The 25,307-nt window shown below is 36.5% G+C and overlaps 7 protein-coding genes across 8 annotated transcripts; 3 read left to right on the forward strand and 4 right to left on the reverse strand.

The window, feature by feature from the left end:
• Positions 1 to 25: 25 nt before the first annotated feature.
• On the forward strand, positions 26 to 1,452 carry LOC18024694 (F-box protein At3g17710). The gene is given in 2 exon segments (XM_024159918.1): positions 26 to 689; positions 692 to 1,452. Coding segments are annotated over 2 exon segments (1,113 nt in total). The 5' UTR covers positions 26 to 43; the 3' UTR covers positions 1,159 to 1,452.
• Positions 1,453 to 3,176: 1,724 nt separating this feature from the next.
• Positions 3,177 to 4,855, reverse strand: LOC18024695 (NAC domain-containing protein 86). Its single transcript, XM_006406636.2, has 3 exons — positions 4,699 to 4,855; positions 4,285 to 4,562; positions 3,177 to 3,675 (listed from the first exon to the last, which is right to left on the reverse strand). Exons 1-3 carry the CDS (start codon positions 4,853 to 4,855, stop codon positions 3,376 to 3,378), a joined length of 735 nt encoding a protein of 244 aa, XP_006406699.1. The 3' UTR covers positions 3,177 to 3,375.
• Positions 4,856 to 6,626: 1,771 nt separating this feature from the next.
• Positions 6,627 to 10,396, reverse strand: LOC18024696 (probable cyclic nucleotide-gated ion channel 20, chloroplastic). Its single transcript, XM_006406637.2, has 11 exons — positions 9,698 to 10,396; positions 9,404 to 9,595; positions 9,198 to 9,296; positions 8,988 to 9,125; positions 8,650 to 8,898; positions 8,250 to 8,489; positions 7,975 to 8,120; positions 7,796 to 7,873; positions 7,557 to 7,686; positions 7,205 to 7,451; positions 6,627 to 7,078 (listed from the first exon to the last, which is right to left on the reverse strand). The coding sequence occupies exons 1-11, from the start codon at positions 10,199 to 10,201 to the stop codon at positions 6,801 to 6,803; spliced, it is 2,301 nt and encodes a 766-aa protein (XP_006406700.1). The 5' UTR covers positions 10,202 to 10,396; the 3' UTR covers positions 6,627 to 6,800.
• Positions 10,397 to 16,923: 6,527 nt separating this feature from the next.
• Positions 16,924 to 20,288, reverse strand: LOC18024697 (putative cyclic nucleotide-gated ion channel 19). The gene is made up of 11 exons (XM_024159718.1): positions 19,884 to 20,288; positions 19,590 to 19,781; positions 19,402 to 19,500; positions 19,185 to 19,322; positions 18,854 to 19,102; positions 18,491 to 18,739; positions 18,226 to 18,371; positions 18,063 to 18,140; positions 17,820 to 17,949; positions 17,411 to 17,657; positions 16,924 to 17,308 (listed from the first exon to the last, which is right to left on the reverse strand). Exons 1-11 carry the CDS (start codon positions 20,286 to 20,288, stop codon positions 17,031 to 17,033), a joined length of 2,211 nt encoding a protein of 736 aa, XP_024015486.1. The 3' UTR covers positions 16,924 to 17,030.
• A 1,212-nt stretch (positions 20,289 to 21,500) lies between these two features.
• On the forward strand, positions 21,501 to 22,999 carry LOC18024698 (kinase-interacting family protein). The gene is made up of 3 exons (XM_024159905.1): positions 21,501 to 21,556; positions 21,649 to 21,713; positions 21,905 to 22,999. Exons 1-3 carry the CDS (start codon positions 21,531 to 21,533, stop codon positions 22,795 to 22,797), a joined length of 984 nt encoding a protein of 327 aa, XP_024015673.1. The 5' UTR covers positions 21,501 to 21,530; the 3' UTR covers positions 22,798 to 22,999.
• LOC18024699 (mavicyanin) lies at positions 22,936 to 23,767 on the forward strand. Its single transcript, XM_006406640.2, has 2 exons — positions 22,936 to 23,280; positions 23,488 to 23,767. Exons 1-2 carry the CDS (start codon positions 23,097 to 23,099, stop codon positions 23,691 to 23,693), a joined length of 390 nt encoding a protein of 129 aa, XP_006406703.1. The 5' UTR covers positions 22,936 to 23,096; the 3' UTR covers positions 23,694 to 23,767.
• LOC18024700 lies at positions 23,729 to 25,173 on the reverse strand. Of its 2 annotated transcripts, XM_006406641.2 has the most exons (5): positions 24,748 to 25,173; positions 24,625 to 24,674; positions 24,444 to 24,531; positions 24,240 to 24,356; positions 23,729 to 24,047 (listed from the first exon to the last, which is right to left on the reverse strand). In XM_006406641.2, the coding sequence occupies exons 1-5, from the start codon at positions 25,150 to 25,152 to the stop codon at positions 23,997 to 23,999; spliced, it is 711 nt and encodes a 236-aa protein (XP_006406704.1). In that variant the 5' UTR covers positions 25,153 to 25,173; the 3' UTR covers positions 23,729 to 23,996. The 2 variants fall into 2 exon arrangements, with proteins under 2 accessions (XP_006406704.1, XP_024015674.1); XM_024159906.1 differs by lacking the exon at positions 23,729 to 24,047 and having other exon boundaries at positions 24,123 to 24,356.
• Between the last annotated feature and the right edge of the window lie 134 nt (positions 25,174 to 25,307).

A 25,307-nucleotide genomic window follows, 5' to 3' on the forward strand; every position in this document is an offset into this window, starting at 1 on the left:
ACACGAAAGCTAAGTTATAAAAAAAAAAAAAAAAAAGAGTTCAATGGCGGCGGTGAAGCTTCCGTGGGATTTGAAGGAAGAAATACTCTCTCGGCTACCACCTCTATCTCTTGTTCGGTTTAGAACCGTATGCTGACACTGGAACGGTCTTTTCAACGACAAGAGTTTCCTCAACAACCACTTGGCTCGTTCTCGTCCCCAAATCATTTTCTTGACTGAATCCAAGATTTACTCGATCGCCATCGATCTCCACGGAGGCTTTGATCCAACGATAGAGGTTCATGAACTACCCTCTGATTTCGATTATCATCAGGCTATGGAGTTGATGCATACCACCGTCACGGCTTGCGATGGGTTCTTGTTTCGTGACTTTTGGAAGCAAGGTGTTACGGTTTGGAATCCGTGGTTAAGACAGGTCGGATGGATCGAGTACGAGGATAAAAACTTTCATTTTTGCGGTGTAGGATACGACAATAGTGGTAGATCCGAAAAGGGTTACAAGATCTTGGGGTATTTTAACTGTCTCCGTAGGGTTAGCGACACTTACCAAGTAAGTTACCAAAGAGTTGCGATCTACGAGTGTTTGTCTCATACGTTGAAGTTTCTTGATGCCCCTTTCAAGCAGTGGCCCACCATGGGACCTTTGTCTTTGAACGGGAATCTCTATTGGGTTACTAGCGATCCTGACAACATGAGTGTTTCATCAGGAGCTTTGATTTCTCCAAGGAGATTTTCAGACCCTTTTGTCTCCTTCCTTGTCAGAAGAAACATTCTCGCGATGAACTTCTCCTCGCGGTTTATAAAGGAGATGGGTTTTCTTTGTTAAAGCAATGCTATGTAATAGGGGAGATTGAGATTTGGGTTACGAAGAAGAAGATTCTTGGGGAGGAAGTGGTTTGGATAAAATTGATGACTTTGCCAACAACTAACTTGCCAAAGTTAGTTAATAAGTTTTGTGGGGTTAGTTACTTCATCGTTGACAAGACCTTAATTTTGTGTTGTGGCGATGACCAAACTGGATTCGCTTGCATCTATACTGTGAAGGAAGATATGTGCAAGAAGATTCAAATAGGTTCTGGAACTATTCGGTTTTCTCATTGTGTCTACCTTCCAAATTTCATCTCGGTTCCTTTAGAATTCAGAACGCTGCGAGTTTAAATTATGGCAATTTTTTTTTTGTTGGAATCTCATTCTTGGATTAATCCTGCACAAAATAGAAACAAACCAACCTAGCAAAATCAGTGAAGCGTGAGAAGAAGGAGAAAGACAAGTTGCTACAAAACAAAAGAGTTGTTGGAGTCCATCTATTTTCTAGTAATGTGTATTTAATGTAAGTATGTTTTAGTCTTTTACTTTGCTTGTAATCTTAGTTATGATCTAAGGCTTATCATGCGATTTATGCCTTATGGGGGCACTTATATCGGGTCTCAATAGAGAAAACAGAGACTAGCTCTCTAGTTTTCTTCTATAAATATGCATTAGGTGATGTTGTGTAAGACATGTAACAAGTCAGTTTCTACATCTCATCTTTCTCAATCTACTTCACCACATTTCATACCTTTCTAAAATTTCTTAAAGTTTCCAAAAACGTTCTCTACATTACCTTTGAACAAGGACCAAAACAGAGAGAACAAGAGAAGAGATAGCTGCCTTCGTAATTTCCAACATGTCTTGGTTTATTACAAATCTCAATTCGATAGTTGTGGCATCCCTTTCCATCCAGAAGCAATTTCTCTTCACAAGATTTGTTGCTCTCATTGTTGTTGGAGCAGAGAAAACAAAGCTTTTTCCTTCTTTCGAAAGGTGATTCTGTTTAACTTTTTTATATGCTCTGTCTGCATGTGGATTGATTTTTGGAAACAAACGATATATATAGTACACATGAGCCTAATGTTTTTAATAAGTTTTATAATTATAGTATAGCGTATTCTATATGCGTCGTTTATCAATCCAATTATGATACAACTTAACACAAACTATACTTAAAAAAACGACACTATTTTGGAGGAAAGAATAGCTGAAGGTGACTTAGGTCTAACTAGACTCACACAACATAAAGAGAATTATAGAAAGGCAGCGAGGATTAAGAACCTGTCAAGGACTACCTATATAACAACACACTCGTCATAGAATACTTACAAGAACAAGCCACTTTATCATTGTGACTCAACATAAACTTAACACCCATTTCACAATATATATATATATATATATATAATATATATATATAATATATATACATATATGTAAAACCCATTTTGATAATTTCATATTAGGAGATGTATTTGGACAAGTTCCACTGTGGAATATGTATCAGTAACTCCTAACATATTACATATGGTGTGTGGCTGGTCGAAGAACAATGGTGGATTTGCAAAGATGAACCTGAGCTCATGCATATTAGCATATATATAGTTTTGCTGCAAGGATATGAGATGTATGTATAGTTATATGTTAATCTTATGAAAAATTCAGAAAATGTAGAAGAGGAAAGCTCTAATAGAGATGCGAGAGAAAAAAGAAAGATCAATCTCCTTGATCGCAAGGCAAGGGATCTTTCTTTTTGGAAGAGAGTGAGATCAGAATCTTAGATTTACACTTCACACAACATCACTTTGCCCTTTTTCTTGTTCTCTCCTCTTGTTTAATAGAATATAGATCCATCGGAAAAAAATTATGATTAAAGGTTTTTTTTGCAGTATTATTCACTACTTTCTTTTAATTCTTGGCGAAAATGATCACAATTATAATTTTGTTGTTACATTACCAAAAATTATAGTCAGAAACTTTGGATGTATGTTGGAAATATCTGTTGGGTGTTATAACAATTATTCTATGATGTAAATCTTGGTCTCATGGTCAGCTGCAAAATGTCTCTGACGTAAAAAAATGAATGTAACTTGGTGTTCACGCTAGTGTATTGGCTCTATATTGTGAAAAACAAAACAAAAGAAAAGAGCTATTGTATTGACTCTAGTCTATAGTGAAAGAAAAGTAAAGATAAATTTATAAACCAAATATCCTCGTCCATTAACTTGATCTGGTTACACCATGTGAGGAAAAAGAACAAAGGTACCAAGGCTCCATAGAGCCGTAAAATCAATGGATAATAACACAATCCAAAAAAAAAGTTAAAAAAAAAACAATATCCAATCAAATCACTTGATTTTCCCACACAATCCCACAATTAGAAAAATTAGTTATAAATTCTCCAAAATAATATACCCACTTACCCCAACAACCCGCAGGTTTTATTCCAACGATTATATATAAAGTACGTACAACAAAAGTGTACCTAATCATAAGTGATTAGCCCAAATAATTCAATATTCATCTCTTTTTTAGCGCCAATACTCTTTGCTCTTCAATAGTCAGTCAATAAACCCCTTGACCATGTCCCATAGCTGCAGCGTTTGATGACGTGTCCCAAGCGTCATCTGTGATGAACTGCATCCACGAATCGTCTTTATCCTCGACAACGTCTTCTACGCAGGTGGAAGAAACTCCAACTTCCGGCGACATTGTCTCGTATTCGTTATTGTTAAAATGATTCGAAGTCATATCCATCATCGACGCTGTCGTGAAGCTACATTGTCCCGTTTGTAATTGTTGTTCCGTTTCCAACTCCGAACATACTCCGTTCTTCTTGAACACCCGACATAGTGCATACGAATCCTGCACCAAACCATTTTATTAAATCAACTTTTTTTTTAGGTATGAAAATTAGAATTTTATGTTAGAAAGTTGTACGTAGTTTATTTATATAGATCTAGATCTAGACTATATATGAATTCGTCAACTTATCGAGTATCATAGATAAAGAAATAATGGCTATATATATACACACATATATGAGTGTTTGTCTTATTTGAGGAATATTAGATATGACTTTTGTCTTCGTCGCGCAGTAAAGCCAAAGCGAAACCCTAATTGAGCTTTTGTCAGCTTACAGCAAGAAACGAATACATATCATTATTGTATCCGCTTATAAGCCATAATTTATGCTAAAGCTCGCATATACTATTCTATATATACTAAAGAAATGGATAAATCATGTTAAATATACTGAATTTTTCGATTGAAATATTTCCAATAAATAGAGAAATCATGATAATATAAATATTCGAACTGAACTTCATCCATTAAAATATTTCCATTTCATATAGTATTTAGCCATGCATCTCCACGTAAATTTATTTTTGTTTGATTTATATATGTATTACTAACTATTTTACTATATATATAGGTAATAGATTGATAGATAAAAAAATAAGGAATAAATACCTGAAGCGAAGAGGGATCGTCACAATCTTTATCATCAAGACGATATTCATGCATAACCCAATCCGTACGGATCCCTTGAGGAGCTCTTCCTCTATAATAAACCAAAGTCTTCTTCATCCCAATCGCTCTGCTTTGACTCGTCACTCTCCGATCTTTGCCAGTTGATTTCCAGTATCCACCTCTCGTTGCTCGGTTCGTCCTAAACCCGTTCGGATATTTCCGGTCGCGTGGCCCAAAAAAATACCACTCTGGATCTCTACTTGGTAGAAACGACTTCTCTACAAGTTTTTTTTTTTTGATGATCGTAACAATTAAAAATAAATAAGATCATACAAATATAACTCAACGATAAGAGTATGAATCAAAAGACAAGAACGTTATATATATAAGAATGTATAGTATATATGTGTGTACCTGCGAGATCCCATGGTTCACATTTGTAGAGATCAACCTCAGGGATGATATCAAGCTCGATTTCCTGACCGTTGATCTTTCGTTTCAGATAATAGTTTACAAGTTCTTCGTCGGTCGGATGAAATCTAAAGCCTGGAGGTAATCCGACCGGAGCCATAGAGATAACTCTCACAGACAATTAATATTACAATGTTGGAGTCTTTTGAGTTCACCTCATTTTTCTTCTCTTACTCCAACTTATGTATATATACACACTTTTTTTGGTCACTAAATTGATTATTTAGTTAATGTTTTCTTTACTTGTATAGTTATCTCTGTCTCTCTCTCGCTCGCTGTCTTTTTTCTCTCGTCCTCCTTTCTTTTTGTTGTTTTTATCTTTTGCTTTATCTTTTTTGGAGATTCTTGACAAACGTTACTCACAAGCTGCTCTGGCTTCCTTCGTTGTACAAAAAGGGTTTGAGTGTGATCGTGTTATATTATATATATACATAATACTATAACATAATGACGTCATGACGATATGAATCTTAATTGGGATATAAAATTATGCTAATAATAATGTAGATAATGTAGATAACTCATCAAGTTTAAGAGGAAACATTATTAAGTGATCACGTATCTATTAGAAAGCAGAGTTTTAGAATTAATTAGTTGAAGATACATAAAACTATGGTATGTATGGTGAACGCCTTCTATCAACAAGAAAGGAATATCTTATATATGAACAGTTTGAACAATAATCAAGATCTTTGGATCTCAATAATTAATTTAGAATTTGGTTACCAAATTAATAATAAATAGGAGAACAATTCTTGGGTTCACCCCTAGGGGTGAACCTCATTATTCACCCCCTTCTATTATAACCAATCAAAATATGCCATTTAAGATTTAAAATAAATGAATATTATTTTCATAAAACAATTAAGGTAAGTTGACTTTTTTATCACAGACAATTAAAAATTTGATATTATTCAAAATATGCCATATAAGATTTAAAGTGAATTAAAAAAAATAAAAATAAAAACAAAATAGAAAAACGAATTAATAATAAAAAAATCAAAATTTAATTTTTAAATTTTAAACCATAATCCTTATACCCTAAACCGTAATATATAAATTAAAAAATAAACTAAACCCTAACTCCTAAACCCAAATATTTATTTTTTAAAAAAAAATAGAAATAAAAACTAAAACCCTAAACCCTAAACCAAATATTTAAAAAATTAAAAAATAAAAACTAATTCCTAAACCCTAATCCCTAAACCCAAATATTAATTTTAATAATATATATTTGGATTTAGGGTTTAGGATTTAATGTTTGTTTTTTATTATTAAAATTAATGTTTGGATTTAGAGATTAGGGTTTAGGATTTAGTTTTTATTTTTCAATTTTTTTAAAAATTTAATGTTATGCTTGGGTTCACTATTTTAATTTAGGGTTTAGTTTTTTCATATTAGAAAAGAAAATTTAAAATATGTTATTTTGATAAATTACTTTAATTAATTTTATTATTTAGCTGATTTTTATTGGTTAAAATAAGAAAAAGTAAATAAACGAATAATTTTAATAACTAAATCAAATTATTTCATTTGAATAATATTAAATTTTTAATTGTCTGTGATAAAAAAGTCAACTTACCTTAATTGTTTTATGAAGATAATATTTATTTATTTTAAATCTTAAATGACATGTTTTGATTGGTTAAAAAACAAGGGGGTGAATGAAGAGGTTCACCCCTAGGGGTGAACCCAAGAATTGTTCTAAATAGGATTGTGAGCCAAGTTTTAATAACTGCATTTCTGTTAATTCCCTAACTTAGAGAGTATAGACTCATGTAAAAACACAAGGGAAGAAAAGTTGAAAGGTAACTAACGGATGAAATGTTATTCAATCTAATAATTAGGAGAAAATGATATTTTTTTGTCGGAGTAGAAAATGATCTTATTAAAGCAAATACATCAAACTCATATTTTTACAGTGTAAAAATGAATTCAAGTGAAGCATTAAGCTATCTTATAAGACAATAACACCACCTATGTGACAATTACCAAGCTTATATCATCATCAAGCCATCATTGTCATCAAGAATGAAGGTGAAAATCTAAAGGCTGTAACTAGTCTGAGCAGTGTATAGTCTCTGAAGCCGTCTCCTTCTGTATCTCCAAGCCACTTGAATCTGCCTAGCCGCTCGTAGCCTCCAATAAGGAGACTCGTACCTTATGGCTCCTTGCACTCGATGGCTCCTTAGAAATCTTGAAAACAAACTCGTCACGTCTTCAAGATCTGCTACACACAGCGAAAACGCCTCTACGTTTGTCACGCACCTAACATTCCTGTTGCTTAGCAATCCCTTCGATGGCATCCTTATCCTCGTTCCATCTGCAGGTTTCAAAGTATACTCAGTTCCTAGCTTCTCCTTAATATAGTTCCATCTAAGGTTTATGTTTCGAGTTTCTAACCCAAACCATTTAGAGTTATTAACACACAGAGTGAAAAGGGATGTACCAGGGTTTACAGAAGATCGTTCTAGGCACCAAGTGAGGAGCTCTTCACCACAAACGTCGCCTTCCGTTAATGGCAGAACAGAACCGTCTTCTCCAATGCTTTCCATCTCACCTCTCACTATGAAAACCATTTTCTCAATTAAACCTCCGCGGTGCAAGACCGTGCTACTCCTTATGTATGTCCTCTGTTTCAGCCTCTCTCGTATGGCATCTAAGATTGATTCATCCATCAACGAAAATATCCTCACCTGCATAACCAATTATCATTCAAGAAAAATCAACCCTCTTTGATCCACAGAAGTTTCACAGAGAGAGAGAGAGCCATGGTGAGGGAAATGGAATGTGATGTTTACCTTCTTGAGAAATATGAAGAGGTGTCGTCTTATATCTCTTTGAAGGTCATCAGGCATATTCTCAAAGAGCAATTCTTCGTTAACTCCTCTGGTAGCAGCCCAGTTGAACCGCTCAGCCTCTCGTACTCTCCTGAAATATTGAACAACTTATCCAGTTAGTTTCATAGTGACACTACAAAGCCTGAGACAATGAATATTCAACTGAGAAGCAAAGTTTTTAATAGGGATAGTCCATATACTTTCTTATACCCTCAGGCAAGCGTCTATGGCTCATCCATTGCTCCACATCACGCCGTCTTAGCGTCATTTCCATATTCCTAATATGGACATAGCACAATCAAACGGAGTACTTGGTGATTTAGAAACTATCCACAATGTCTTGAGATATATTCTTTTGTACAATGATGGAGTTATTTACCTTCGACCAAGAGCTTGAAGGAAGTTCTGCATATTACCAATAAGAAGCGCGAAAAGCAAAAGTCCCAGTCCGATAATGCCCATAGTGAAGAAGACCTCCCCAAGAAAGTAACTTGGGACTTGGTTTCCAGCAAGCGTGCTGAGTTGCTTTGAGTTTTATAAACAATGGACATTCATTAAGAGTTCCACATATATCAATCGAGTAACCTTTTTAAGATGAAACGTTTAACAGTTGTATAATACATCAGCTACGAAAACTTGAGTAAACCCAATTACCTGGAAACCCCAGAAAAGAGAGTAACTGTATCTTGTGAAGAGACTAGAATGGCTGGTAAGATTGACTGCCTTCAAATAGATTCCATAAGGAAAGCCATCCTCTTGAAAACAAGCAGAGGCACTCGCATTACCTCTCCAGGCAGCTAAAGCTGTGTCGCTATTTCCACGACCACAATCTATAAGATCTCTGCATCCACGGTCAGAGTTACCGCAAGCATTTCGAAGGCATTGATTAACTCTCTGAAAGAGTCAAAAAGAAAAAAGGGAAGCAGACAATGAGAAAGAATCTATAAATCACTGGAAATATATACAACTTCTGTTTGGTTAGGACAAGTTAAGTAATCTAAAGCATATTTTAGATAAAAGTGAATGGTAATGAGTTTTTGAGACTTTGCCATACCTGCAGACCAAAAAGATACCAGCAAGAGCCAACAACATGTCCAGCAAGCATGAAGGTGAGCAGATTGATAACAAAATTAGCCCAAGCCGACTCAAATATGAAGCCGGTCGGTGTTTGTCCAGCAAGAAGAGGAAGAAGCCTATATAACTTTGGAATGTATTGAAAAAGAACTGCAGCGCGTAAAAGGTTTTTTGCATAGTTTGCACCAGATGCGCCTAAGTGTGCTGGTATTATCGATAATATCAATATCTGTAAGCAAAAGAAGAAAATCTGCGGTAAATGAACATATTCCAATTACCATTACTTAAGAACCAGTCGTAGCTCTAACATTATAATACCTGTGGAAGTGGCATCACTATGAACAAGTCTAGTAAAAACTTTCCTCGGAAGTAATGGCGAGCAATTTTCCCTGGATGATCAACCAACTGGCCAGCACCAACTACTGTAGACTCAGGAGCTACATAGGCCAATCGGAACTGCGACAAAAGAAGAAGCATTAAAAGCCAAAAGATTCTCTTATAAGAAAATGGAAGCAAAAGGAAACATACCTGAAGCATAATGTTCACTGAGAATAAAATATCCGTTACACTTCTAACAGCTACAAAGGCTTTAGCCATTGGCCAATCGATCACAATGCATTTGTTGTTCTGCAATATGAAAGATTGTAAGACAAAAAAAGTTTCTAAAACGCAAGAAAACAATACATGAGAAGCAAAAGATAGAGAAAGAGAGATAACTCTAAAGGAAAACAAACCTGGTTGACTAATATGAGGAAGAAGAAGAGGGGATCAATGAAGATAGCCAACAAGCATGAAAGGGCAAAGAATTTAGTCCAGGTCTGAACGAATTTGGAGTGAGGATTCATGATTCCAGGTAAGTATCTATTAACAGAGGTAGCAAATCTCCTAGCCCAACCTTTAGCATCATCATACAGAGCATTATGGAACTAGCAAGACAACCAAAAAGACTCTGTATCAGCAACATTTTCTACTTGATTCTCAAGCTGTTTCTGTTACTGCATGAAGTAACAGAAACCAAACAATGATACCTTGGAATCAAAAATGGCAGAAACTCTGGAAGTGGGGATTTGAGCAGCTTTGCGGTTGTAGTAAGAAGGGCAAGTGGTACAGTAAGGATCATTACACATCCCCAATTGTCCAGATCTCAAGAGATTTGCGTGTTTCAAGACGAATTCATCGTCTGATTTTTTGTGTTCGAGAGCAGCAAAAGAAGGATACCTCTCAGGCTGAGAGGAGACACCACCAACGGAATCACAAGAACCAGTGGGAAGAGGAAGAAGAGAGACAGGCTCAGAACTGCGTGTAGGGTAAAGAGGACCACTCATTTGCACTAAAGGAGGAGGTCGTCTCTGTGTTCGAAGAGGACCTGTGTAGCCTAAAACCACACTCGAGCTGTCGAATCCGTCAATGGTGGAAGAAGTGTTAGAGAGGGAAACGCTACGAGACCTTGAAGTGAAAGTTCTAGCGCGAGACCGTGATGAGTCTGGAATCGGAAGCATGGGAACATCATCGTTTTCGTTCGAGGAAGCCATTTATCTTTCGCCTAGAGAAAGGTTTCAAGAAGAAAGAAAAAGACCCAGCAAGAAAAGCAAGAAAAGCAAGAAAAAGAAAGAAGCTAGGGCATAAGGGAAAAATCTGCGGCAGAGAGTTACTGGGAAGATGAAGCAGAAGAGACTTTAGAGCTTTTGGGAAATTGAGAAGAAATAAGGAAGGAGACGATGATGACTGAGTCAGGGGTCTTTGTCCAATCATCATAGCCCGTCAACCAAGTGTATTATTTTAGCAAAATATAATTGATCGATCAAATTTATGTTTTTATTATTATTGATCGATCAAATTTAAGTTCTTATTATAATTGATCGATCAAATTTAAGTGTGTGAATACGTAAAGAAAAGCCACGTCTGCAAAAAATCAAGACTTTTGCGAAGACTTGACTTAATAAGGGTTCCTCTGCTCTATTTTATTTCCTTTTTTCAACTTAATGGATTTTTTATTAATGGAAATAATATTGCCAAATAAGGGTGTACTCAATTATGCTAATTTTTTATTTACCTTCTAAAGATGCACGGTTTAATTAAAAAAATTCCATTATTTGATCACCAACCGTTACTAATTGGAGGCAAATTGCCGTTAACTACATCTCTTTCTTTATCCAGTCTTCTTTCAGTATCATTAGGCTTAATTTAACAAAATGGGCCGACACTAGAAGCTCGATTTTTTTTTTTTTTTGTCAGCTACCCATCTAATTAAGTCAAGTGTTACTTGGTAAAATGATATCTCTGAGGATCTATCTTCTGATTTACATGAGAGAAAAAAATGCCATGTGCACGAACCTCTTTTGTAAGAAAGTCAACCCGGACATTTAATTATCACACAAGAGATATGAACTATGCTAAAAATATCAAAAGTCTCTCTAAGAGTTATTGTACAAACCTAAGCTGAAATTATAATATGATTGGAAAAACAGCAAACAGATGTTACTTCAGCATTCAGCAACACTTAAGAGGATAAAATATCTTATTAAACAAAATTATTCAAACTTACATATCACTAATGAATGAATCATTGAGCCATCCTATACAACTATCTAACAAACCACTAAGCTTTATACGTATATTCCCAATTTACCAAACCAAATTTATCATCAAGAATGAAGAATACAAGAAAATCTAAAGGCTGGAGGAAGTGGACTGAGCAGCGTATAATCTTTGAAGCCGTTTCTTTCTGTATCTCCAAGCCACTTGAATCTGCATAACTGCTCGTAGCCTCCAATAAGGAGACTCATACCTTATGGCTCCTTGCACTCGATGGCTCCTTAAGAATCTTGAAAACAAGCTCGTTACGTCTTCAAGGTCTGCTACACTCAGCGAAAACGCCTCCACGTTTGTCACACATCTAACATTTCTGTTGCTAACCAATCCCTTTGGCGGCATCTTTATCCTCGTCTCATCTGCAGATTTCAGAACATGCTCTTGTCCTCAGTGGAATTTACAAACAGAGAGAGAGAGAGCCAATCAGCCACTTGAAGCTAGGGACGTACCGGGGTTTATAGAAGAGCGATCAAGGCACCAAGTGAGAAGTTCTTCACCACAAACGTCGCCTTCCGATAAAGGAAGAACAGAACCGTCTTCTCCAATGCTTCCATCTCACCTCTCACTATGAATACCATTTTCTCAACTAAACCTCTGCGATGCAACACCATGCTACTCCTTATGTATGTCCTCTGTTTCAGCCTCTCACGGATTGCATCTAAGATTGATTCATCCATCAACGAAAATATCCTCACCTGCATAACCCAATAATAACACCTCAAAATCTTACAGTTGAGTTTCAGAAGTCGTGTATCACTCTAAAAAATATGCCCTCGTAACAAACATTTTTACTTCATTCTTTTTAAGTAAATAATCAAAATAATACAAAATATCATCAAAACTTATTTTTTAAGGTATAAAGTGAGGAAATATTTTCAACAAATCTATAGAATTTTTTTAAAAATATTGTATTACTTTAAAAAAAAAAAGCAATTAACAAATAAACACTAAACTCTCAACAACGATCACTTTGAAAATTAACTTTAGTTTATAAAAATTCATTGAATCTCTCAACTTTTTTAAAACATGAGAGAGCAATAGAACCCAACAAAATTTTTATGTTTTCATAATGATAGAAAGTTCTAAGAAAACACTGAAAATTATACCGAAGAGAAAAATATGAGAAATCAGAGATGAAGAAGAAAACATACATGAATAGAAGGCAAAACAGTAGTGATCTAGAGGAATTGTGAGAGTTGCAACAAAATTTTGGTGATGGAAGAATAAAAGAAGAAGAGAAGATGATTTTTTTTGTCTAGGCTTTTTTTTTTTAAATAATTATCTTATAATTTATATTATTTTAATTAAAGGTAAGTAAACCTGTCAAAAATAGGAAATAAAATCCATTAAACTCTTATTGTTTGAGACCAAAAAAAAATTGAAGAAGAAGGAAGAATTGGGCTTCGAACCCAAATTCTATAGGGAGATGAGAAGCAACTCAGACAACTATACCAAAGGAAGAGAATCAAAAATGTTGCCCCTAAATTACTTATATTATTTGGCGCCTAAAGCACTTGCTTTACCAGCTTCACCTCTGGGCCGGCCTGTCTAGAAATATAGTTTGGAAGTCTTTAGTATTTACATCTACTTTAAATAGTACTACCTCTATTCTAGATTAGATGATATTTTAGGAATTACACTCTCATTAAGAAACAATAAATATGTAGTTATTTTTTTGTTTTTCTACTTTCCAAATTTTTTTTAACCCACTACTTAAATGCTTTATAATCATTATGCATGAACTTTATAATACTTTATCACTCGATATAGTGGTTTGTTTAGTCATTCTTGATTTCTAATTTAACTTTTTATTCATTTTCCAATAAATGTGTTGTAAAGTCATTCTTGTAAAATGTAATAGCATTAAATTCTTATAAAACATCATCTATTTTAAAACAAAGAAAAATCCTAAAACATCATCTAATCTGGAACAGAAGGAGTAATAAATTGGAATTCTCACCAAACTCACATTTTTGCTTTTGCTAACCCAATTTTCTCTTCAAACAAATAATTGATAAGAGTGTGAATAGAGAAAACCGCGTTTCTGAAAATGAAAATAGCTCATTTCTGTACTTACCCTACTTTTCCAGGTCCTGCGTTCGTTTCTTCACGTACAAAGACGATGAATAAATAATAATCTTATGTTACCTTTTCTTTTCTAAAAGCACCTTTGCTTATTTATAGAAGAGACGTTTACACTCTATAGCTCTTTTTGAGTTCTTAATTACAGATTTTAGCACTTTCAAATAAGATAACACTTTGTTATAGTTTATAAACGTGAAAATCCTTTTCAGTCCTCTTCTTCCAATTTAATTATCAGCAAGTGGTTTGAATAAAATTAGTTAACCAAATTTGAAAACGGTTTAATAATTAAAAGGCTAAACACATCTCTCTCATTCTCTCCGTATCTCCTTCTTCGCCTTAAGCTCTCCTTGAGCTTAGTCTTTCTCTTTCTCTCTCTTTTTCTCTATCTCTTTCTCAGATCTGGTGACCATGTCTCTTGCTCTTAGATATTTGCTCTCTTTCCATATAGTGATTATATCTCTCGCTCTTAGATTTCTGCTCTCTCTCAGTTCTCCTCTTCTCTTCTTCTCTCGCTCTTAGATTTCAGCTCACTCTCCCTCAGATCTCCTCTTCTCTTCTACTCTCTTATCTCTCACTGGAGATGAATCTCGTGGAAGCTCACTGATCCTCGAACAAGAGTCTTTTCGCCGTCACGAATCCGTCGACAAAGCTGACCTTGCTCCGAAACTGTCGGCGAAGGAGTTGTGAAGTCAGACGAGTACGAGCTAGGTGAGATCGTGATATTCAAGCTGTGTACATGATATCTATTCCATGGTAACCATATCCATGATATCTTGTCTATCGTAACCATGTCCATGATGTATTACCGATGGTGGCCAAGTCCATTATAGCTAGAACTCCGACATAAGCAAAATGAAAGACAATTATTGACAATGCAACCATATAGTTGCTACCATGTACTTCTAAAAAATCGTATATACTAAATCAACAGTGTTGTCCACTTAATCATAAAACTGTTTTACATGTGAGAATGCCAATATTACAACAGCTCCATAACCATGACTACACAACCATGAGTATATACCAATATGAATGAAGCTCTTTAACCATAACTATATATACTATATAGTCGCTACCATGTAATTAAGCTGTTATAGCGGAATTTTTTGGTTTGTTGACAATTGGGCCATATTTTATTTGTTGATGTGGCATGAGCTAGCTCAAGCTGTGGATGTGTACGTGACCATTACACTGGCATTAAAAATTAGATGGTCAATTGTGTACATTGACAATAAGTAAGTCCAGGTAATCGAAGGTGATATTAAGTAACTTGGATAATAGTCGTATGTGGATGAATATAATGGGGCATCTCAAATTACATATATATAGTCCTGCTTACGGTAAAAACCAGTAGGTATGACAAGTTGGTAATGTCCATATAATGTGGCTATATAAGACTAAGTACAATATAGTTGCGTATATGTCCATATGGTTATATCCACGAAGTACAATATATTTGGGTTTATTCCATATGGTTATGTACATAAAGACAGGTTCGATTAATAAAGTGAGAAATCATGTGGATGTGGATAATTTAAAAATATAGCAATAATACACTATTGAAAAATGAAGACCTATGTGTATCGTGACCATATGTATTGTTTCGATATATTAGTTATGCATGATTATATGGTTATGTGACTTATATCCATAGAGAAATGGAGCTTCATATTATCACGTGTCCATACAAACATGCCATAATAATGTGTCCAAGAAACTTATATATTAAACCATATAGTCTTGTCCACTTAATCACGACACTAACACTGAATATAATATAATAAATGCATAACCATGTTACTACTGGTCTATAACAATGAATACACGACTATGAATTAGGTGGATGCGTGGATATGATCTAGTGGATACTTCCAAGTGTAAAATACATGGATGTAGCCATACGCATATATATAAGGGACGGTATATCTAAACAACAATATAGAATTAGTTTGGATATATGGATTTTGTCATATGGTTTTAGCCATATGGATGTAATCGTATCAACAAAAACATGTCCAGAGATTGTTGTCCGTGTGTGTGGATGTGACCATATCCCAGATTTGGTGTGTGGTGATTCATCATCTTCCTCTTTCAGAGATTGCTGTCTGTGTGTGTGGATGTGACCATATCCCAGATTTGGTGTATGGTGATTCATCATCTTCCTCTTTCACCAAAGATTGTATCATCATCTTCTTTTTTCATCGGAATTCGTGCAGTGAGGACCGAATATGATCACAGGTAGAGCATGGAGCCATGGCCGAGTTTTTGTAAAAAAATATGGAAAACAGCGAAATAGATCTAAAAGAGAACAAGCTAGAGTGAGGAGAGGAGAGGAAAAAACTGGGACCGATGTCATTAAAGAAGAGGAAGAAATTGGGAGCGATCTAAAAAATGTAGTTGGTTTAATTTGGTTTGATAATTATCGGTTTAGTGAGAAGTGATGGTGGAAAGGGTAATGATGGGTTTTTGCTAGGGATAACTCAAATAAAGTACCAGTTGAAAGCAAAGTACTATGAAACGTAAATATAAAGTGGAAAAGAGCCATAAATTGTAAATTTCTCTTTATAGAATTGTAGTATAGATCAATAACTGACATTAATGATGGCTTTTATGGATATCAATTGTCATTTGTACACGTGCTTATCTTCTTCTTCAGCTTTTTAATTTCAGTAACCCACTGAAATATCAAATTCAAAAAAGAATGAAAGGCTTTGATTTACTAAGCCCAAAAGAAAATGGGCCGCAGCTGCTAGATACGAATACTAAGGCCACATGTTAAAATCTGAGTGGTAAAAAATCAAAAAATTGTATCTTGTGAAGAGAGTAACTGTATCTTGTGAAGAGACTAGAATGGTTGGTTGGTAAGATTAAAAGCCTTTAAATAGATTCCATAAGGAAAGTCATCCTCTTGAAAACAAGCAGAGGCACTCGCATTACCTCTCCAGGCAGCTAACGCTGTATGTATTACTATTTTCACAACCACAATCTATAAGATCTTTGCACTCACGGTCAGAATTACGGCAAGCATTTCGAATGCATTGATTAATTCTCTGAAAGAGACAAAAGTAAAAGAGAAGCAGTCAATAAAAATAATCGAAATATTTACAACTTTCTGTTGGTTAGGACAAGTTGTAACTTAGAAGATATTTAGAGCATGTCCAGCGGGGGATCAGTTAGAGTTCATGGCCTAAAATCATAGGGAAAATTTATTTTTTAAAAAGAAAATAAAGCTCAATTTTGATGAACTGACTTTTTCTGAAGAGTTTGAAGAGACCGCCTCTTTTTGATGTGATTGGACGAAAAACGAGTTTAGTGTTGTGGGATACAATTTTTTTTCCTCACCTTTTTTAAATAAAAAAAATAATATTATTAAATTCTAAAAAACCTTTTTTATGGTCTTAGATTAAAAGTGAATGAGATGGAATTTCTAAATTCGTTTTTAAACTTGTTTTAACGAATGCTTTCACTTTTCAAATTTAGAGACATTTAATGTAATGTTTTCAAAGGTTATGATTCAGCAAACATTATTCAGCATTCAACAACACTCAGTAACCAAATTATTCAACTTTCCCATCACTAATGAATGAACTAATGAGCCATCTTATACAACTATCTAACAACCACTAAGCTCTTTATACGTATATTCTCAATTTTACCAAACCAAATATCACACAACAAGAAAATCTAAAGGCTGGAACTGAACTGAGCAATGTATAATCTTTGAAGCCGTTTCATTCTGTATCTCCAAGCCACTTGAATCTGCCTAGCAGCTTGTAGCCTCCAATAAGGAGACTCGTACCTTATGGCTCCTTGCACACGATGGCTCCTTAAGAATCTTGAAAACAAGCTCGTCACGTCTTCAAGATCTGCTACACTCAGCGAAAACGCCTCCACGTTTGTCACACATCTAACATTTCTGCTGCTAACCAAACCCTTTGGCGGCATCTTTATCCTCGTCCCATCTGCAGATTTCAGAACATGTGTTCAGTTCCAAGCTTTTACTCAGTGGAATTTACAAACGGATTGAGCCAGTCAGCCGAAAGTATTAGTAAAAAGGAACGTACCGGGGTTTATAGAAGAGCGCTCAAGGCACCAAGTGAGAAGTTCTTCACCACATACGTCGCCTTCTGATAAAGGAAGAACAAAACCGTCTTCTCCAATGCTTTCCATCTCACCTCTCACTATGAAAACCATTTTCTCAACTTGACCTCTGCGATGCAACACCATGCTACTCCTTATGTATGTCCTCTGTTTTAGCCTCTCGCGGATTGCATCTAAGATTGATTCATCCATCAACGAAAATATCCTCACCTGCATAACCCAATAATAACACCTTAAAATTCAGAACTAGCTTTTTGCAACACTCTGGAGTCTATTACAGAGAAAGGTCACAGAGAGAGAAATAGAGGGAAAACTAAGCTGAGGGAAATGAAATCTCATTAATGCTGGTCATATGGTGCTGATGCTTATTACCTTCTTGAGAAATTTGAAGAGGTGACGTTTTATATCTCTCTGAAGATCTTCAGGCATATTCTCAAAGAGCAACTCCTCGTGAACTCCTCTAGTCGCAGCCCAATTGAACCGCTCAGCCTCTCGCACCCTCCTGAATTTATTGAACATTTGTTGTCCCATTAGTTACATAGCCTGAGAATTCAAATGTATGACAAAAGACAAGCATAAATGAGAAGCAAAGTTTAAGAAGCAGAGTGCACAGACTTTCTTATACCCTCAGGCAAGCGTCTATGGCTCATCCATTGCTCCACATCACGCCGTCTCAGCATCATTTCCATCCTCCTAGAACATGATAAGCACAAATCATCATCTCACTTTGGTGAATCTGTATGGAAAATCCACCATCTCTTTTGATGAAATGTGTTACCTTCGATCAAGAGCTTGAAGGAAGTTGTGCATGTTACCGATAAGTCGTGCAAAAAGCAAAAGGCCTAGTCCAATGATAGCCATTGTAAAGAAAACCTCCCCAACTGAGTAACTTGGTGTTACGTTTCCAGCAAGTGTGCTGATTTGCTTTCAGAATTGTAAACAATTTGACATTAGTTAAGAGTAAAAGACTAATAGTTTATAACATCAATCCAGCTTTTCAGGAAAAAAAAAAAACTTAATGAACCTAATAGAGTCTAATTTACCTGGAATCCCCAAAACAGAGAGTAACTGTATCTTGTGAAGAATTTGGATTCATTGGTAAGATTGACTGCCTTCAAATAGATTCCATAAGTGAAACCATTCTCTTGAAAACAATCATTGACACTTGCACTATCTCTCCACAGAGCTCGTAGTGACTCTGATTCATAGCTTCCACGAGCACAATCAATAAGATTTCTACGTTCTTCCACTGAATTATTCCAAGCAGCATTCAACAAGCATTTTTTAACTCTCTGAAAAGATGAGTTAAAAACAAAACAAGGGAAAAGCAGGAAATGAGAAGAATCATGCATTAAACTCAATCATGTGAAACAAGAATAAAGTTTTCAAGAAACCGAGTTACATACCTGAAGTCCTGAAAGATACCAGCAAGAGCCAACAGCGTGACCAGCAAGCATGAAGGTGAGAAGATTAATAATAAAATTAGCCCAAGCCGACTCAAAAATGAAGCCGGTAGGTGTTTGTCCAGCAAGAAGAGGAAGAAGTCTATATAGCTTTGGAAAGTATTGAATAAGAGCTATCACGCGTATAATGTGTTTCTCAGTTCCTGCCCTAGATGAGCTTAAGTGTGCTGGTATTATCCATAGTATCATTATCTGAATAAAAAAGGAGAAATCTAGGGTAAACAAACAAACATATTCGAGCTCAGAAACATATGAATTATTAAGACTACAATACCTGTGGAACGGGTAACACTATGAACAGGTCAAGGAAAAGCTTTCCTCGGACGTAATTGCGAGCAATTTTCCCAGGATGATCAACTAACTGGCCGGCACCAACTATTCTGGACTCAGGAGCCACATAGGCCAACCGAAACTACCACAAATATGGCATAAGAAAGCATTAAAGCCAAATAAATTTCCTTAGATAGAAGATGAGAGCAAAGGAGACACACCTGAAGCAGAATGTTAATGGAGAATATAAGATCCGACATACTTCTAAGAAACACCAATACGTTAGTCATAGGCCAGTCAATTTCTATGCATCTGTTGTTCTGCAGTAGCAAATTAATTAATGCTCAAATTCATGAAAACGTAAAAAAAAAAAAAAGAGATTGATAGAGCAAGAGAGAAGGAAACATACATGTTGGATGAGTAAGAGGAATAAGAAGAGGGGATCGATAAAAATAGTCAGCAAGCTTGAAAAGGCTAAGAATCTAGTCCAGCCTTGGACGAATTTGGAATGAGGGTTCATGATTCCAGGTAAGCGTCTACGAACAGAGGAAGCAAATCGCCTAGCCCAACCTCTAGCATCATCATACAGAGCAGTGTGGAACTAAATAAGAAAAAGGCAAAGACTTTTGTGTCAGCTATGACTAACACAATTTACTTGAGTCTCAAGCTATTCAAAGCTTGGAAGTAGAGAAGTAGAGTTTACCCTGGAGGCAGAGACTCTGGAAGGGCGAAATTGAGCAGCTTGGAGGTTGTAATAAGAAGGACAAGTAGTACAGTAAGGATCATTACACATCCCTAGTTGTCCAGATTTAAAGAGATTTGTGTTTTTCAAGACGAACTCATTTTGAGATGGAATATCAACGGTAGAGGAGATATCAGGAGGTTCAATAGGAGAGGTTGGGAAGAGAGATTCAGGTCTGCGAGTAGAGTAAAGAGGACCACTCATTTGCTGCACTAAAGGAGGTTGTCTTGATCTCTGTGTTCGCAGAGGGTTCGAGAGGGAAACACTACGATTCGTGCAAGTGAAATCCCTAGTGTGAGCCCGAGTTGTTGCTTCTGGAATCGGAAGAAGCATGGGAACTTCGTCGTTTTCGTTCGGGGAAGCCATTTTCCTGACGAATTCACCAAGTAAGAGAAGCAGATTTCAAAAGAAAACGAAGAAGTCCCAAAAGCCTATAGAAGAAAGAAGCAAAACGATGAGAGAGAAGAAGAAGACGAAGAAGTCTAGAAGAAGTAGTGTAGAAGAAGAAGCAAGTGCTCGTTTTATAATGGGTTGACTGACAAGGATTCGTTTTTTTAGCTCGTCAAGATGCAAGTGGTCGTTTTATAATGGGTTGACTAAATTTATTTGACACCGTATGATGCTAACATGATATCTTTCTTTTATTTTTTCTGTTCTTGGTCACAGTATGCTATCTAATCTATAAGTACAAATGTAATTTTGCAAAACAACATTGCCTACATAAATGTAAATGAATGAAAACATTCTTATTTTATACACGTTAAACAATTGTGCAAACTTTATATGTATCGACTATTAAAGACCAAAAAGTCAGTCACATGCTGTTATTCGTATTGTGCATATTTCCCATATGAGAATTTTGATTTCTGAGCTGCAGTGAAAAACGATTTTGCTTTTAAACAGGTTTAATTAAGTATTTATTGTAAGCTGTTGCGAAAGAAATAAACAAGTTTAATACTCATAATCGGTACAAACAAGCTTAGAAGGAAATAATGAACGAGAATCTCGGCAACAAAAGAAAATTAACTAATCTATTTCTTTATTACGGCAAGTAGAACATCTCATAATATTTTACTTTTTTTATTAATGGTATAAATATGTAAACCAAATTTACATATATTTATAGATGCGAGCATTTAGTGCTAATTTGTTTGCGGTTGTGTTGTTTCCTTTCTTAATGAATATTTATATTTATTTATATTATTATGCTATCAATAATTGACATAAATGATGGGTTATGGATATAAATTGCCATTTGTCACCAACTACACATGCTTTTACTGTACTTTCTCCATTTTAATTTCAGTAATCCACTGAAATATCAAAATTCAAAAAAGGATGAAAGGCTTTGAATTATTAAGCCCAAAATAAAATGGGCCGCAACCGTTTAATACGAATACTTAAGACACGTGTTAAAATCCGAGTGGTAAGAAATCAAAAACTTGTAGCCTTGGCAGATTTTGCCTGTTATATGCTCTGCACTGATTCAACTGATCAGACGTGTCAGCGCTCTTCTCTCTCACTATTTCTGGGTTTGTATCTTTCTTCTTCCCACTAAAAACCTTCATTAATCTCCATGATCGTTAAATCCTTTTCTGAACATTTATTATGTTATTGGAAAAGACATCAATGTCGTTATTATCTCTATCTCTGGATCTATGCATATTCGCTTTTTTTTTCCTTTATAAATTTATACAAATAACTAACAAAAACAAGTATCCTTCAGGTTGAAGAAGATGAAGAGCAAAGGATCCATGGACGCTACTCAGCCACAGTTACCATCTCTCTCCGGTACGATTATTTCCAATTTTCAAATTTTCTCTCTCTCTCACTCTTTCTCTTTTTGGAGCTTTTCACATTTTCAAATTTTCAAAACAAAGCAGCACACTACAGAAAACAGTGGACCACCTTTTTTCTCTCTCTCTCTTCTCTCGTTTGTCTTTCTCTCTCTAATCACTTCTAGTCTCAAATGTTGGTAACAGACGTTGAAGCTCGGATGCAAATCCTGCGTGAATCTGCTTTTGAAGAAAGCCAAGGAGATGATGATACATTTGCTCATCGAGCTGAATGGTTTTACCAGAGAAGACCTCTCCTTCTCTCGCTTTGCCTTGACCTTTACAACGGCTACGTCACTCTCTTGGCTCGTTCTCATCAAACCAGACCGAAGCAGCAGCTTAAACTCACAACTTCTCCTCCTAATGATCATGAAGACTGCATTTCAGACATCGATTCCGGCAGTGAGATCGGTTCCGAAGTCGAGAGCACCTTGTCTTTTCAACAGGTGCAAGACTCTGCTGCGGTTTCAGAGAAAGTCGACGGGCTTGTATCACAACTTGTGACTGCAAACTTGGACAAAGAGATTCTGCAAGATGAGTTACTCCGCAAGGAGCAGCAGCTTCATGAAGCGTCCAATACCATAGAGCTGTTGAAGAAGTTTGTCATGTTGCTGGAGATGGAGAAGGAAGTGGCTATGCAGGAAAACGCTAATCTTGGATACAAAGTCACTTCTCTCTTGGAGGAGAACAGAGAGCTAGCCACCGAGGCGTTGTTCATGAAGAACGAAGCTGTTGGGCTCGCTAGGTGTGTGCTTAAGATGAGAGATGACCACTTCCACAAGGTCTGCATTCTCCAGAACCGCATCTACTCGCTTCAGGCATCGAAGAACTTAGAGCCCGTCTATGATAAGGTCTCAGCCGGCTGCTTTGGTCTTGATAAGCATAAGACCAAGAAGAAGATGGAGAAGAAAGCCGAAGAGAAAACTGGATTCAAGTGGTTGAAGAAGCTGAACAACATTAACCTGTTCACCAAGTGCAGCGTTAACCCATCAGCTGCTGCTGCTGCTCCATCATGCTGCACTTTCAACTTGCCTAATTAGTCTATCCTTTGGTGTATTAGTAAACTATGTAAAATGCATACATGACTGTGTATGTTCTACTGCCTTTGTTACGTTTAATGCTATTCAGTGCATCGCCCTGATGCACAGTTCGTTGCAGCGTGTAAACAATTCGTGACTCCTTGATCCACATATGTATGGTTTTCATGACTCACTTGTCTAGTAAACACAACAATGCCATGACCTTCCCACCTACAAATGCTTACTCCTATAAACCTAGATTATCCCAGTAGACTTGTATTTCGGAAAAAGTTGAGGAACCGATAAGCTAAGAGATAACAATGCTTCATCAGGGAAGCCGATTCTCCAGCTTGATGATGCTTTATGCCATTGTCTCTTTGCCTTCTCTCATGCTGAAATCTGAAGGATTAGAGCATATAGTTGGCGACAGCTCTGGCTGGGAACTCTTGACAAACTATACCAACTGGACACAGGGAAGAGAATTTCATGTCGGCGATGTCTTAGGTACCTTTTCTAACTCCGATACTAGGATTCCTAAATACAGCAGACTCAAAGTTGTAATCCCATCTCCTGTATACCTTCTCACCAAACCGCAAAATATGAATTCTGTTAACTTCGTCTCTCTTCTTCAGCAGCCATACCAATGGTAAGACAATATGATTGGTTGTTCCCAACATTCATTCAGCTAAATCTGTCTCTCTTCTTCAACAGTTTTCAACTACAACAGCGACCAGCATAACGTTATGCAAGTTAACTCTACGGCATACAAAGATTGTGGAAGAGACAATTACATATCTCTCTTCACCAAAGGCAATGACTCAGTAATCATATCAGAGGCTGGAGAGCACTGGTTCATCTGCGGAGTGGACGACCACTGTGAGAATGGCCAGAAGCTAAGTATTAATGTAGCTCCTTGAGTAGGTAGAGATTATCAACTAGAGGCAGCCAGTTGTTTGGGTCGTCTCTAGTACCAGAATAATGTCATTAACTTGGATAATATCTTCTGAATAAAATCTATATACAAGGGCACTCTCATTACCTCTTGATACACTAATAACCTATATACATACCTTGCCAATCTGGAAAACCCAACCTTCTACCAAAAGAAAGGGACATTTATTGAAACGGTCTTGCACAGACAAAAGAATTACCGTTGAAATGACAGACTATAGACAGTTATCAGTATGCATCCAACACAACTCCAAATGTCAGAATACTCTCTATGTCACATCTACTTCACCAACTTTCTTTTGAAGGTTTGTAATCCGGGCCTGCAAGGATGATAACATAAAAAAAAAATTGGTTGTAATTAATCTTAAACAGAGGTCTCAAATCAGATTATGAGATTATAAGCAAAAGCATTCATCCTTGACATAGACATTGAAGCATATCTTCCATTCGGAAGGTACCACACTACGCATAAGTGCTAAAGAAAGCGAGGAGAGCCCGAAACAAAACAAAACCTTGAATGATTTCGATCTGCGAAGAGAAGGATCAATCTCGAGACATTTCAAGTATGAATTCTCGGCGAGATCATATTGACCTTTTGCAACGTAGACATCACCTTGGCAAATGTAAGGCTGGTGGATAAAGCCATGAAAATAGAACAAACGTAAGCTTTCAAACATGAACATAGAAACCTCCAAAGAGTCTCATTTCGAGTATACCTCAGAATAGTTGGGAGCTAATGCCAGAGCCTGGCTTATATCTTCAAGAGCACAAGAGTAATCAAGCATTCCCAATTTTGCTACTGCTCTGCAATCACCAAATTCCAACAATCTAGTTTATATATACAATCTAATCTATGAAGAAACAATTTTTGCTACTGCTCTGCAATTACCTCCGTACCTGTGTGTGAAGATCTTGTGCAAGCCACCGTAGGGTTTCAAATCTAAAGCCTGCAACAGTACGCATCGTTGGTCAAGCTAGAATTTTGGAGAGGAAATTATGATAAGTGTAAACTCTAGAAACCTGGGTTAGAAGTGCTTCGGCCTCCGGGAATTTTCCGGCTTCGATTTGGGAAAGAGCATTGTTGGTGAGCGCTAAAGCGGCGAGAGCATCCGTGACGGCGGAGGAGGAAGAAGCTGCACGGCCGTCGCGGCAGAGGCTGAACAAGATTTCAGCAGCTCGAGAAGGCGTGGCGCAGTGACGGAGGAGGAGACCTTGAGGGAGAGCCACGAGGTTTGGACCGGAGCCGCATCGGCCGAGGCAAGCGCAGGGATTGACTCGGAGTTGGGGAGGTGCGAGAGCTGTAAACGTCTCCAGAATCTGAAAGGAGCCTTGTTTCCGGCAGGTGCGATTCGTACAAACGCGAAGCTCCTTCACCGGTTCTCCTGAACTCCGGCAGCTCAACGCCGGCAAAGCAACGGAAGCCATAATAACGATAAGGCTCCGTATTCGATTAATAAAAGATGAAGACTTTATTCGATTAAAAAAAATGCGCGCGTGACGAAAACAAAAACAGATTGGTTTTTCAATTCGGTTTAAGCCGGTTTTGTTTAAACTGGATTTCACAATTCTTCAAAAACTCA

Source organism: Eutrema salsugineum, unplaced genomic scaffold (genome assembly GCF_000478725.1).
Source record: "Eutrema salsugineum unplaced genomic scaffold, Eutsalg1_0 scaffold_13, whole genome shotgun sequence".
In the NCBI taxonomy this organism is placed as follows: domain Eukaryota; kingdom Viridiplantae; phylum Streptophyta; class Magnoliopsida; order Brassicales; family Brassicaceae; genus Eutrema; species Eutrema salsugineum.